Source organism: Erythrolamprus reginae, chromosome 11 (assembly GCF_031021105.1).
Source record: "Erythrolamprus reginae isolate rEryReg1 chromosome 11, rEryReg1.hap1, whole genome shotgun sequence".
Taxonomy (NCBI): Eukaryota; Metazoa; Chordata; class Lepidosauria; order Squamata; family Dipsadidae; genus Erythrolamprus; species Erythrolamprus reginae.
This window is the reverse complement of record NC_091960.1, coordinates 16,413,943-16,429,026: the sequence shown is the minus strand read 5'-3', so window position 1 is coordinate 16,429,026 and position 15,084 is coordinate 16,413,943. Positions and strand designations below refer to the sequence as shown.

Here is a 15,084-nt window from a genome sequence, read left to right as displayed (position 1 = left end):
CTATGATGGCCTGTGACTGAGTGGACTGCATCTGGGCCACCTCTACCCACTTGGAGTATGCATCCACGGTGATTAAAAATGTTTGCCCCATGAAGGGACCGGCCAAATCTATGTGCAAGCGTGTCCAGGGGCTAGCTGGTGGTTCCCATGTTAAAGGTTCCGCTCGTGGGGGTAAAGACCTGCTCTCCTGGCAAACAGCACAGTTAGCCACACATTGCTCCACTTCCTTATCTAATGCTGGCCACCACACGTAATCCCTGGCCAGACCCTTCATTCTAACTATTCCAGGGTGCCCCTTGTGCAGCAGGGACAACACCTGGTTCCTCAGTTTGCCAGGTATAACCACTCTGCCCCCCCTTAATAGAACTCCTTTCTCTACGGAGAACTCCGTGCGACAGCGGAAAAACGGAATGAACTGGTCAGCTGGGGAAGAGTGTGGCCACCCCCTCAAAACCCATTGCCTTACCTGGGCCAGAATGCGGTCTTTCCCTGTCTCTCTAGATACCTCGGGGGCAGCCAGTACAACTGGCCCGTCTGTCAAAGCAAAAACGGAGCTGGCCGGTGCAGGGTCTGTTACTTCTTCATGTACTGGGCACCTGCTGAGTGCGTCTGCATGTGCAATGTGACGACCCGGTTTGTATGTTAACGTGTAAGTGTAATTGGCCATAAAGACAATCCAGCGTGTCATACGTGGAGACAAGACAGCTGGGCTCTGGCGGTTACCTGAGAGTAACCCTAGCAAGGGCTGGTGATCCGTCACTAACTCGAACCTTCTGCCATACAAATACTCGTGGAAACGGCGAACTCCCGCCACTAGGGCCAATGCCTCTTTATCTATTTGGCCATAGTTCCTTTCTGCTGCGGCCAAAGTCCGGGAAAAAAACGCCAAAGGGGCTTCCGAGCCGTTTGGCAATCTGTGGCTGAGGACAGCACCCACTCCGTACCTGGAAGCGTCACAGGTGAGAACTAATGGCAGACTAGGGGAATACTGAGCCAGGACACTGTTTGAGGTGAGTATTCCTTTGACCCCTCTGAAAGAAGCTTCCTCCCGCTCCCCCCAGTGCCAAACTGACCGCTTGTCCAGAAGCCTATGCAACGGCTCTGCCACCGAAGCCTTGTGCGGGATAAACACCGCATAAAAATTCAAGAGACCCAGGAAAGCCTGCAGCTCCTCCTTCGACTGGGGTCTGGGGGCATCCCAAATGGCCCTAGTCTTTTCAGGGGTGGGATGGATTCCCTTTTCATCCACCCTGAATCCCAGGAAATCAACCTCTGGAACCCCAAAGACACACTTTTTCGATTTGAGCTTCAGTCCCGCTTCTTGGAATTTGAGTAGTACCTTTTTAACCCTGCGAAGAAGTTCGTCCTCGGAACTCCCCGAGACCAGGACGTCGTCAAAGTAGGGCACCGTGCCTTCCAGCCCATACAGCAACCGTTCCATCAACCCCTGGAACAACCCCGGTGCAATAGAGACCCCAAATTGTAGCCTGTGGCACCTGAACACCCCCCTATGCGTTATGATCGCCTGGGCTTCTGCTGTTAAGGGGTCTACGGGGAGCTGTTGGTAAGCCTGGGATAAATCAAGCTTGGCAAAGATCTTACCATTACCCAGAGTGTGAAGTAACTGCTGCACCACTGGGAGCGGGTATGAGTGGTGAGCCAGGGCCTTATTAACAGTGCACTTATAATCCCCGCACAGTCTCAATCCCCCATCCCCTTTGAAAGCGATGACCAGTGGGGTCTCCCAGACAGCCTGGTCAACCGGCTCTAACACCCCTTGTGCAATCAGACGGTCCAATTCGGCATCAACTTTTGGCCGGAGGGGAATGGGCACCCTGCGGGGCTTCAGCCTCACAGCTGGCACTTTGGAATCAAGGCTAAAAGTAATCGGGGTTCCCGTGTAGCAACCCAGCTTGTCATCGAAGACGGAGGGGAATTCCTTAGTAAGCCCTTGAAATACTGATTCCCCTCTCACAGCGTTCACCCCCGCAACAGAAAACCCCAAAGCCTTAAACCAGTCTAACCCCAGGAGGCTGGAGAATGGCCCGTCCACCACCATCAGAGGCAACCTGCCCATGAACGATTTGAACATGACAGGGAATCTCCCTTCCCCCAACACCGGAATGGGCGCCCCTTGGTAGTCCCGTAAAGTCACAGTACATGGCTGCAACCGATTCCTGCTCAATCCGGGCATGCATTTCTTGATGGTGGTCCAGGAAACCAATGAATGCGCGGAGCCCGTGTCCACTTGCATGGAGCAATTCACGCCACCCAAACGAACTGTCACGGAGATCTTGTCAGAAGAGCCTGAGGTTTTCCTCACGAACGTAGAAGCTGGGCGCGGGTAGCTATAGATGGCATTGCAGTCATCCCTCTTAGTGGAAGAAAATCTCCTCTGCCAACGGGGATTGAAACCTTGGAACTCCCTCTGCTCTCTAGGGGCGGCTGGAGGGGACCTCCGGGAACGGCAGACTCTTGCAATGTGGCCCCTGGCCCCGCAACGCCGGCAAGCCGCTTCTTTAAACGAGCAATTTGACCTATAATGGTTTCCCCCGCAACCCCTGCAAGGGGACAGAGGGGCCCGGGGGCGGTTGGCAGGAGGCTCACGACCCCTAGAAGCACCCAGCCGGCATACCTCCTCCTCCTCAACTTCGCTGCCGCCCTCCTTTTCTGTAGCGGCTTTCGGGTTCTCTGGCACCGCTGGCACTTTAGCTGTTGCGTTTACCGAGCTGTCCATGGCTGCCAGGGATAGCGTGGAAAGCTCAAAAGCACGAGCTTCAGCTAAAGCTGTCTGAAAGGTCAAATCCCGGGTGGCCAACAACCGGCGTTTAAGGCGGCCATCCCGGACTCCGAACACTAGCCTGTCCAGCAAGTAATCATTTAAATCTGTAAACTCGCAATATAAAGCAGCCCGGCGGAGAGCGGCCACAAACTCATTAATGGATTCACCCTCTGCCTGGTTCCTCTGATAAAAAACGTAGCGCCGGGCACACCATGACGGGGCAGGGGCATAGTGATCTTGGAGAGTTGATAGGAAAGTCTCCCAAGGCACATCATGGATAGAGACGGGAGCGAATAAAGCTCTGGCAGTCTCGAACATCTCGGGGCCGCAGAAACCGAGAAAATAAGATCTTTTGCGGTCCCCAGAAATCTCGGTATACCCATTTGAAATTAGAAAGCAGTCGAAGCGGGCAACGTAGGAATCCCAGGTCTCCCCTTGTGGGTTGAAAGGGGGAAAAGTAAGCTGTACAGACATTGTCACTTACTGCAGACACAGATGCTGGATGGAAATGCAGGGCTGAAATCTCGTCGCCAGTATAATAACTGAGGCCTTTTACCAGAACATGTAAGTTTAATCAGAACATGCCAACAGGGCAGGTACAGGCTTAAGAAATTACACAAGAGAACACAGACTTATATACAGGACGCCTTCTGAGGCAACTACCAATCACATACAAAGGAGGGTTCCCGCTTTAACAGTAACTATGCTTATGCGGCCAATCAGGACCCTGGAGAGGGATACGCGAGCTCGAATCTGACAGCCGGCTTATTGCTATGCAGACACAGCAGAAGGTGAAGGACTTTCCATATTTAGGAATAAGTCCAAAGAAACAGTAACTCAGAACCAAATAAGAGCAGCTCATTTCATTCTTCCATCATGCCCCATGAAATCCCTCATGCCTCTCAGCTGATTTACAGCTGATGCTCTAAACTCCATTCTGGAATGAATACATTACCACCTTTAATTTTCTCCATCTCTTTATTATCATTTTTTAAATCTTATGATCATGTAGCATCATCAGAAACACAAGGAATCTTGATATGCTTGTACACTCAGTTGGTTATGTGTATGTATTAGATCTAGAAGAGTTTTTTTTTCCTCCCTAGCTAAATTAAAATTTTGAACAGTGTTGTCTGAGTAGAATTGCCAGTGATTCATGTTGTACTGAGTAGGTAATTCTCTATTTTCATGAATCACAGACTCCCTGCTGTAAAATAATATCAGCCAGTTGTTAGCAACTACTGTATTGAGGACCAACAATGAGACATATTATAAATGAAGATGGGTACAACTAGGAGAACCTCAACTTAATGAAGGAGTAGAATTTTAGGGCAGAAGTTCAGCTGAGTAGGTTTACCTGATTTTTAAGTGATGTGATATTATTACTGTCTGAAAATACCTTCTCCCTCTTGCTTGTCTTAGATTCCTCTCCCGATTCCTAAGAGGTCAGTAAGGGGCGTGCATAAGTGCACCAGAGTGCATTCCATCCCCTGTCCTAATGTTTCTCTCTCACTAATATCATGTATATGAATATTATTATATATTTGTATACCACCCATATGTACTTGAGAAAACAAACAAATAAATAAAATAAAATAAATAAATTTTAAAAATATCCAACTGATTGAAATTCAGCTCTTTTCCCTATCTCTATGCCCTAGAACAGTGATGGCTAAACTTTTTTCCCCTCCGGTGCCAAATGGGTGCATGGGTGTGGAATAGCACTCATGCGGGTATGCCCACACCCATAATGCAATGCCCCCCAGCATGCCTGGGGGTAGCGTGGATATGCACACGTCTCCTGCATGCATTGCAAAGACCTGAAAATCAGCTGGCTGGCAGGAGGCATGCACACATGTGCAGTGAAGCTGACCTAGGGTGATGGCTCATGTGCCTACAGAGATGGCTTCATATGCCACCTGTGACACATGTACCATACATTCACTAGCACAGCCCTAGAACAATATTTCCTGATCATGAATCCTTTCCATAATTCTGTAACTAGCTTCATCATTTCTTGAGAATTCTGGGAGTTGAAGTTCCATAGCGAGCAAGAGTTTTTGAATAATATTCTTAAGAGTTTCTTAAGAAACTTAAGAGTTTCTTCTAAAAGCAAACAACTAAATACAATAGAGACAAAAGAAATACATTTGATTTAATTTCTTAACATCGAACCTAATTGTGGCTAATAACATCATCTCATTATTGGTAGCAGGTTCCTGCCGGTACGGTTGACACCATTGTACCGGTAGCCAAAATTGAACTATGCGTGCAGCTCCAGCATGTGGGCATGTGCACCCGAGTGAAATTTTTGCTTCTGCGCATGCGCAGGAAGGAAAAATCTTGTGAGGAAACACGTGTGCGAGATTTCGGTGATTTTTTTGTTGATGTGCATGCGCGAAAGCAACAAAATCACTGAAATCTCACAAGCACGCATGTCCCCTCATGAGATTTCGCTTCCTGTGCATGCGCAGAAGCAAAATCTTGCTCAGATGCACATGTGCGCATGCCGAAAACCCTGAGTTGCACGCTCAGCACACCGGTAGCGTGGGAGTGGCAACCCTGCCTCCTCATTATATATATTCCCTCTTAATAAAATTTGCTCTTTGAGGAGGTTTCTGGGACCAAATTCAAAACTTTAGGGAATTGTGAATGGTTTGGTGCAGGGTTTCCCAAAAATTGGCACTTTAACACAGATTTTAACAACTCCTAGAATTCCCCAGCCAACTATCAGGCCTGGAAACCATCTTTTAGGCCTTGGATCTTCAGGCCTGCTACATCTGTTGCTATGGGAAACTAGGAGAGGGGATTGCGTGGAGCTGGGGAGATATGTAATCAAAATAACATTCCTTTCTCAGAGAGTCAAGTCCACTCTGCCCTGCACCTGGAGGGGTGTGGCTGGGAGGCATCTCCAGTTGGGATGGTGCATTGATTGGACCATTCGGGTTTTCCCAGATGTGCCAATGTGACATTAATAAAATGGAACTTGGAGGAAACTCAAGCCTTGAAGTTTTCTTTTGTTGGGGTGTTACTTGAAAGTCTGATACCAAGATAGCTAACTGGGTAATTCTATGAGCTGAAGTCCAACTCATCTAAAAGTTGCCAAGATTGAGCAAGGTTTAGTGTATTCTTTTCCTAGACAAAAAAGCAGCTGATACGCCTATCGGATTCCAAGCCACTCAATGAGCCTTGGTGGCGTGGTGTTAGGGTGCAAGTTGCTTCTGCTGACTGCTGGCTGTAGTTCACTAGTTCAAATCTCACTAGTAGGCTCAAGGTTGACTCAGCCTTCCATCCTTCTGAGGTGGGTAAAATGAGGACCCGGATTGTTGGGGGCAATAGGTTGATTCCGTAAACCAGAGGGCTATAAATAGCACTATGAATATGTATATAAGTCTAAGCACTATTGTTATCCTGGAGAACAGTTGATTCAAGACTTCTGGCTTTGACAAGAGGAGAACTAATAACAGGTCTTTTCTAGTTACAGGAAGGACACTTGATGGTCCAGCACTTTCAGTACCTGCGCTGGTCAGCCTACAGAGATATTCCAGATTCCAAAAAGACTTTCCTGAATTTATTAGCCCAAGTAGAGAAGTGGCAAGGAGAGAGTGGCAATGGCAGGACCATTGTCCATTGTTTGTAAGTATTCCTTGGATTAAGCGGGAAGAGATCAAAGGAGAATCAATGTTTCTCATTTCTTGTTTTTATTTTTAATATATAAAATACAAAGAAGAAAAGATTAAGATCTGTCAAGACTGTGAGCCTACTGTTATATCCTGGTTAATATTAACGTTAAGCATTTTGATTTGTGTATAATGAAATCTGTGGTTTAAATAAGCCATGGTTTCAGCATGGATGCTTGTCCAAGGAAGAATTGAAGAGGAGCAGGCTGCATAAAATAAAGATCAAGTGTTCATTAAATAACATTATAAAGAGTTAGAAAACTTTATAATCCCTAGATAAGTTCACACTTGGAATACTGCATCCAGTTTTGGTCACCAAGACCAAAACCATCTTTTAAGTTACATTACTGAAATAAATGAATGTTTGAATGATATTCTAATTTTTCGACTTTCACCTGTAGTTTAATACAGTGTTTTTCAACCAGTGTGCCGCGGCACACTAGTGTGCCGCGAGACATGGTCAGGTGTGCCGCGAAGCTCAGAGAGAAAGAAAGAGAGAGAGAAAAAAAGAGAAAGAAAGCAAGAGAGAGAGAGAGAAAGAAAGAAAGAGAAAGAGAGAGAGAGAGAGAGAAAGAGAAAGAAAGCAACAGAGAAAGAGAACAAGAGAAAGAGAGAAAGAGAGAGAAAGAGGGAGGGAAGGAGGGAGAGAAAGAAAGAAAGAGGAAGGAAGGGAGAGAAAGAGGGAGGGAGAAAGAAATAGAGCGAAGGGGAGGAAGAGAGAGAGAGAATTTTTTTGTCCAAACTTTTTTTACCCCCCCCCCCCAGCTCAATGTGCCCCAGGGTTTCGTAAATGTAAAAAATGTGCCGCGGCTCAAAAAAGGTTGAAAATCCAAGTTTATTAGGTCTAACCAGACCAGAGGACCTTGTGTCCTGTGCAAATGTTCATTAAGCACATGGGTGCAATTACGTTGAGAGGAAATGTAACCCTATGTCTCAAACCCTTTCTCTTCAGTATCCCTACTCACCCCATTAACTGAACATTTCACAAGTTCTGCCCACAAATCTGAAAAGCTTCTCTAAATCACAGGGCTAATACAGTGTGTGAAAATAAAGAATAAAAGAAAAAAGAAATAAATAAAAGAAAGAAAGGAAGGAAGGAAGGAAAGAAAAAAGAAAGGAAAGGAAGGAAGGAAAGAAAGAAATAAAAAAGGGCAAGAGAGAGAGAGAGGGAGGAAGAAAGAAAAGAAAAAAGAAAAGAAAAGAGAAAAGAAAAGAAAAGAGAAAAGAAAATCAGGTTTTAGCTTCATCTAAGTAAACAGCTGCAGCCAGGGATCAAAAGCAGCCAAAACTGATATCAAAAAGTATCTGGGGGGGGGGACCCTCAATCACTGCGTTGCTCTTCAGCTGCTGATTTTTGGTTCAACAACTTCCATATTCCAAGAGAACATGCAGGCTTCCCAAGTTGACAAGGGCATCCAGCAGCGAAACAGCCAAATTAAGGATGTGTATTAGTCTAAAGATAATTTGGCAGAATGTCTCCAAATTCCAGAGGGTAAGGAATTGAGGGAAGAAAGGAGGAGAGAATAGGAGGATTTGGCTCAGAAAGAGCCATCTTGTATACATCTGGCTAATTTGATTATATCAAGTGTGAAGGATTTATTAGCTCTGAAGGGAGTCCATGCCCACAAGAATTTACAGCGTGAGCTGGCAAAATGCCTGTACACTGCTGGGAGAGAAACTAATTTTGCTTGGGTCACACCAGTTTACATAAAGCCAAACAGGTGCTTGAGTTAGGAACACTTGAAGCAGCTTAATCCTATGCTAGGAGTTTGCGAGAGTGGCAATATCAGGGACAGGTGTTTGGTTTGATTGATTTGGGAGTTGTCATTTCCAAATGCCCATCTTTTCCCCCCCTTCAAAATATGATTCTGGAATAGAAAAGCTGTGTGATCAGATCCAGGAAGAGGCAATCGAGTTTCCTTTAGAGATTAGCTTCAATATTGGATCAAATGCAATAGCAGGAGAGAGAGGCTGCCCAAAATGTTTTCTGACCTGTTTTCCAGCTCAGAAAACAACCTTTCAAGAGTTTGGCTCTTCTTCTTCCAAGAAGAAGAAAGAAAAGAAACAGAGATTCCAGATGTATGTGGAATTTAATTCTCAGCATCCCTATCAAACATCTTGTTGCCTGGAGGATTCTGGGATATGATAAGCAAAGCATCTGAAGCATGCCCAGGTTGGAAATGATTGTGTTAATTACAGGTAGTCCTCATCTTACGTGCACAATTGCACCCAAAATTCATGTTGCTAAGTGAGAAATTTGGAACTGAAGGAATAACAGAGTTGGAAGGGACCTTGGAGGTGTTCTAGTCTAACCCCCCCTGCTTAGGCTGGAAACCCTCTGCCACTTCACAGCACCATTTGTTGAGTGGGTTTTGTCCAGTGAAAGGCTGCAAAAAAATTTACTACCACACTGTGGACGTGGCTTATTTTGTGGGTGTAGCTTGCTGGCCATGTGACCATGTGGGAGTGGCTGGACGGTCATGTGACTGGGATGGCTTAAAGGTCATGCGACTGGCTTAAAGGTGGCTAACTTGATGTCACTCATGTCAAGGGTTTGGGTTAGGGTTAAGGTGCCTGGCCTCTCCTCGCCTCAGAGAGATACAATTTCCCTATTTACTATTACCGAACATCCAAAATGTACTATTTAATTCTATGTATATATGCCATAGGTGTACATACATATTACATACAGGCACACAAAAATATACATTATCTAAATTGTACACACACAAACGCATGCACAGCTCTTCTAAAATTATACACATTTAACCTCATTTACTATGATAGGAAAAACATACCCAGAGCCCAGAAGGGAAAAAAAAGAAAAAAAATTCATTTTTTTTCTACCAGTTCTGCATACTTGACTATACCTATAGGAGCCCATTCCTGGTTTTGTCCCATTTTATGACTTTTCTTGCCACATTAGTTAAGTGGATTGGTTAGTTAAGTGGATTGTTATAGAGGTTGACTGGAAGAGGCAGACAGAGGTTCCTTCAAAACAGCAGCTCTTTTCTTGGCTCTTGACTCTGTCTGATAGCCAGCCCTTTCATAGGGAGCTGCCAATCTAGCTATTCAGTAGTCAGTATTTTCCCTCCAGAATGGAGGACCCTACTGAAGCCTATGTGCTTCAGTCTGAAATGTAACATGGATCAATCTGTATAGTCTGGAGGACAGAAGGAAAAGGGGGGACATGATCAAAACATTTAAATATGTTAAAGGGTTAAATAAGGTCCAGGAGGGAAGTGTTTTTAATAGGAAAGTGAACACAAGAACAAGGGGACACAATCTGAAGTTAGTTGGGGGAAAGGTCAAAAGCAACATGAGAAAATATTATTTTACTGAAAGAGTAGTAGATCCTTGGAACAAACTTCCAGCAGACATGGTAGATAAATCCACAGGAACTGAATTTAAACATGCCTGGGATAAACATATATCCATCCTAAGATAAAATACAGAAAATAGTATAAGGGCAGACTAGATGGACCATGAGGTCTTTTTCTGCCGTCAGACTTCTATGTTTCTATCACTGCAGTTGATAAATGAATCTAATTTCCCCATTGACTTCGCTTGTCAGAAGGTTACAAAAATGAAATCACATGTCAAAAATATGAGGCAGTGTCAAGCATCCAAATATAAATCACATGTTCGTGGGGATTCTGCAATGGGTCATAAGTGCAAAAAATGGTCATAAGTTACTTTTTTTCAGTGCTGTTGTAACTTTGAGTGGTCACTAAGTGAACTGCTGTAAGTCAAAGACCACCTGTAATAATAACTTTGCCTCCAACCCAAACATGAGATTTCAACATGTGTATGGCGGTATCCCAAACAATATTTTGTTATTTGAAGATTGTTTCCATCCTGATCACTTCAAACAGGTGAAAATGTTAGACCGGTACACATAATAATACAGTGTTGGCATTTATGCGATACTTTTCCTAATAGGTTAATGTGCTGCGCAACCACAACTGTGTAATAATGCTTGCAGCTATTATCATCATTAACAAGTTGCTCACCATTTCATAGTATAACTGTTTCCTTCCTCTCTGTTTTTTTTTATTATTATCTTTAAGCTCCTGTGTGTTTAAGCACCCAATTGAAGCTTGCTCAGCAATTTAATCTCTTACTAAGGGTTATTTCTCAGCTATTGCCACCAGCCATCATATTCTGTCATGAACAGGCAATCCAGGGTCCTTTTGTTTTCAAAATGGCTATGTTGAAAGCTTAATTCAGCAATGCATCACCCGAAAAGAAACACATCATTTTCTGAAAAAGTGTGCAATCTGATGGTCTATTTTGCCTCTTGTGGGAACCATAAGAATAAATATGAAACTAATTCCCAGTTCATTACCAGTTCATTTCCATACCAGTTCATTATTATTCCTCTTGAGCAAACCAAAATGGACAAGAGATTGCTTGTGCAGCTTTTGCTTATTTACTAGATTTATAGCCTAGCCTGTCTTACCTGTAAATAACTTGCATGGAGATTAAGAGAAAATAACACATACAAAAAAGAAGAAGAAGAAATGATTACTTTTAAAAAATTCCAAAGCATAACTCCAGCCACACCGAGTAGAAAGTCATCAGTTAAACCAATTAATATCTAAGATGAAGAGATATATCTTGCTGCTTTTTCTAAAAGACAGCAAGGATTGATTGTAATTCCTGTGTGTTTTTGCACACTTTGAACACAATAATAAAGCAGTGGGGCCTTTACTCTTTGCTGAACAAAGTTCTCTGTGAACTGGCCAGCATTTGACTAAGCACCATTTTACATGTTCGAGAGCCCTTTGTGTAAAGCTTCCAAATGACATGGCTTTCAAGGATCAAATAAATCATAATATGCCACCAATTCTGCATCTTATCTCAAGTCAAAGCATTTCAGCAAGAGATAACTACATATAGAGAGATCTTCAAACTTGGCAAGTTTAAGACTTGTGGATTTCAACTTCCAAAATTGTGGGAGTTGAAGTCCACAAGTCTTAAAGTTGCCAAGTTTGAGGACCCCGACAATTATGGGCTCCTACAGGTACAGTCAGGTACACAGAACTGGTAGAAAAACTTTGAAACTTTGATTTTTTTCTCTCTCTCCTCCCCCCACCCCCCGGGCTCTGAGTATGTTTCTCCTATCGCAGTAAATGAGGTTGAATGTGTATAATTTTAGAAGAGTTCTCTGTCTGTCTCTGTACATACACATAGTTTATGTAGTAGATAGTGTATATTTTTGTGTACCTGTGTGTAATAATATGTATGTACACATATTGCATATATACATAGAATTAAATAGAATATATTTATGTATGGAATGTTTGTGTGTATGTTTTTATATAAGGGGTTGTTTAGGTTTTTAATGTAAAATTGTTATTTTAGACTTAATATTAGATTTGTCATTGTATACTGTTTTTTCTCCAATGCACTTGCAAGGAGAGTCCAAGATGGGGTATTCTTCAGTCTGATTGGTAGGGACTGAGTTTAATTTAAATATTTAAATATTTAGTGCTAGGCAGGCACCGCCTCCCCCTTAGCCCTCCAGTCTAAAAAACTCAGTCGCAGTAAAGGGACTTCTGAGTTTGTTGTGCAAGTTATTTTTTTGTTTTTCTTGATTAAATGTTATGTTTTTATTAATGTTCTCTCTCTTTTCTTTCTCTTTAGGTGCAGCTGGGGTGGATTTCCTCGAGCGGCTCTGAGTTCTTAACCTCCAGGGGGTTTACTCAGGTGCCTGCTGCTCCTCCCCACTGGGAACCCACAGAAAACGGCTTGTGTGGTTCGGGAGTGAGCCCCCGGGCTGCCTGCCTCCGCGGTAGCGCCCGGTGGACGAGGAGGCGGTTGACGCCGTGGGGGGGTCCGTTCCCCTCCCGGCGAATATACTGCAGGGCCGGAACACGGATTCCCTGCAAGTGGCCCGCGGGGGGGGGGGAGCGGACGTCTCCGCGCCTTCGTCATCACCCCCCCCGCCCCCAAAAAACCCCAGCAAAGGCAGGCGAGCATGCTAAGAAGCTTGGAAGTTGCCCGTTTCAACCCCGTTTGTGGACGGCGGGAATCGCTGAGCGTTCCCGCCCGTTTTCCACGGCAACGGCCGGCGGCCATTTTGGTTGCCAAGGGGTTACCAGGGAAGCCCTCCGGCGGCCATCTTGGGTGAGGCTACCCGGAAGAGGAAGGGCAGCCATCTTGGGAAGGACCGGAAGGACCCGGTCTCACCTTCCCGGACCCAATCAGGTCGCGCTATTCTCGTTGCCGAGCCGGCGGCCATGTTGGTAAGGTCTACCGATTGGAGCCTTACCCGAGCACGCTTCCTCCCCTCAATCGACGCGCAGGCGCAGAGGGGGGCCTCACCAGTTGCGCTTTCGCTTTCACTTCACGAGAGGCCGGCATTACTCAGAGCTCCTGGGCATCGGCCTGCAAGTCCATTTGTTGATTCACCCCACTGGATCGTGAGTACTCCTCGGGGCATGGCAGAGCAAGCGCAGAGTGGGGAGGAGGCCACTGCTACCAGGCCCAGTACCCCAAAAGAAAAAGCCTCAAAGACCAAGACCTCTCAGGGGTCTTCGCTGAGAGAGGCAGAAAAGCGCATCAGAGCGCTTGAGAAGCAACTGGAAGCTTCTCAGAAGGCATCGGGGCCCACCATCCCCCCAAGTCAGCTGCCTCCAACCATCCCCTCTATGGCCTCCCCCAGGGCATTCCAGGGGACATCAGCCTCAGCCATGGACCGTGACTGGTCTCCAGAGAGGGGAGTCCAGGCCTGGGCGCCACCTAGGGCAGAACCAAGTTGCATGGCGAGGCCAGCCTCAGAGTGGTCTCCCTACGCCCTACCCTCTCAGCCCCCACTATATGCGCAGGCAGCTACCTTCACACCTATGGCTGCAGGCTTGCGCAATACTCAGGACACCTGGCAAAGCATGCCCCAGTCCCTACAGGATTTAATATCTAATGTGTACACACAGGGCCTAGCGACTGGCGCACAGCAACATCAACCACCTCCGGTGGGACTCCCTCCCAAGAGGTTCAGGGACCCCTGGATGGCCCCAGATACGCACTCCCTGGTGGGCTCCATGGATGAGGAGGACTCATCCAGAGATGACTTCAGTGCAGGGGATGATGACCTGTCCGGAGATGACCAGCCACCAGAGCAGCCCACCTTTGCAGGCCTCTTTAAATCCTCCCTCTTTAAAGTACTTTTGAACAAGGCAAAACTTACCATTGACCAGGCCGGGGAGGGAGGCCAGGCGGGGTCATCTGAGCCGGCCCCACCATCAGGACGGCTGTTTGACCTCCCAAGACAAGAAGCAGTAAACATCCCATCCTCCCGGCTGTTCCTGGAAACGATCCAACGCCCGTGGGACAACCCAGCGACGGGCCAGGGGCCATCCAACCTTGACAAGAAGCTTTATACCTTCGACCAGCAGATGGAAGGTCTTCTGGAATTCCCGACGGTGGATAAGCCCGTAACGAGTCTGGTGTCTAACGCCCTTATCCCGTCTGAGTCACAGGAAGGACTGAAAGCGGAGGACAAGAGGGCGGAGAATGTGGTCCGCAGGACACACCAGATGGCTGCCTGGGCCATACGAGCGGCCTCGGCGGCCTCGTTCTTTAACAGGGCCATGCTCCTTTGGATTCAAGAGATCCAGGCCAGGGCCGACCCTGAGGACGGAAGACTTCGACAAGACCTCAACAAACTGCTGGCGGCCACGGAATTCTCAGCGGATGCCACCGTCAATGCCGCTAAATTTGCCTCACGCGCAATGGCGTCGTCCGTGGCCTCTCGCAGACTCATTTGGCTTCGCAATTGGCAAGCGGATGTCAAGTCTAAATGGAGTCTAGCCTCCTCCGCATTCAAAGGAAAGAAGCTGTTTGGAGAGGTCCTGGATGATGTCCTTGTCGAGGACAAGGACAAGAAAAAAGTGATGCCCAGGGCTAACAGGAAGCAGGATAGACGCTTCACACCCTACCAACGGCGTCAACCCTTTCGTGCAGAGCCCTCCTCGACCAACACCCAGACGTCGAGGCCGTACTTCCAGGGCTCCTACAACCAGGGATCCTTCCGGCCAGACAGATCTTCCCAGGCTGACCGAAGCAGGTCATACCAGGGCCGCCGTTTCTCCAGAGGATCCAATAGGGGCTTCAGGAAAACCAAGTGACTCCCCGGTCATCACAGCCCTGGGCGGCAGGCTCTTGTGTTTCTCGGAAGCTTGGGAGACCACAGCCTCAGACGCTTGGGCAACGTCAACGGTATCCCAGGGACTGCGGATCGAGTTCCTGCGATCCCCCCCTCAACGCTTTCTGTCTTGCCGCGCCCCTGCAGAGGGAACTCCTGTTCAGAGAAGTGTCCCATCTGCTGGAGATAGGGGCTATAGAAAGGGTACCCCTAGAACATCAAGGCAAGGGGTTCTACTCGGCAATCTTCCTGGTCCCGAAGGCCTCAGGAGGGGTTCGCATGATCCTCAATCTACGGCAATTGAATCTCTACGTGAAATACAGGAGATTCAAAATGCATTCACTAAGGACCATCCTGGCTTCCATAAGGCAGAACGACCTGATGACATCTATAGATTTGAAGGAGGCCTACCTTCACGTCCCCATTTTTCCACAGCACAAGCAATTCCTAAGGTTCTGTGTGAACGGGGACCG

At 46.6% G+C, this 15,084-nt stretch overlaps 1 protein-coding gene across 2 annotated transcripts in view; it reads left to right on the top strand.

The window, feature by feature from the left end:
- Positions 1–15,084, top strand: part of PTPRU (protein tyrosine phosphatase receptor type U) — a 558,855-nt gene that overhangs the window by 518,546 nt on the left and 25,225 nt on the right. For both annotated transcript variants that reach the window (XM_070764504.1, XM_070764505.1), the window contains exon 28: positions 6,261–6,418. In XM_070764504.1, coding sequence (XP_070620605.1) covers positions 6,261–6,418 — 158 coding nt within the window. The remainder of the gene's footprint in view (positions 1–6,260; positions 6,419–15,084) is intronic.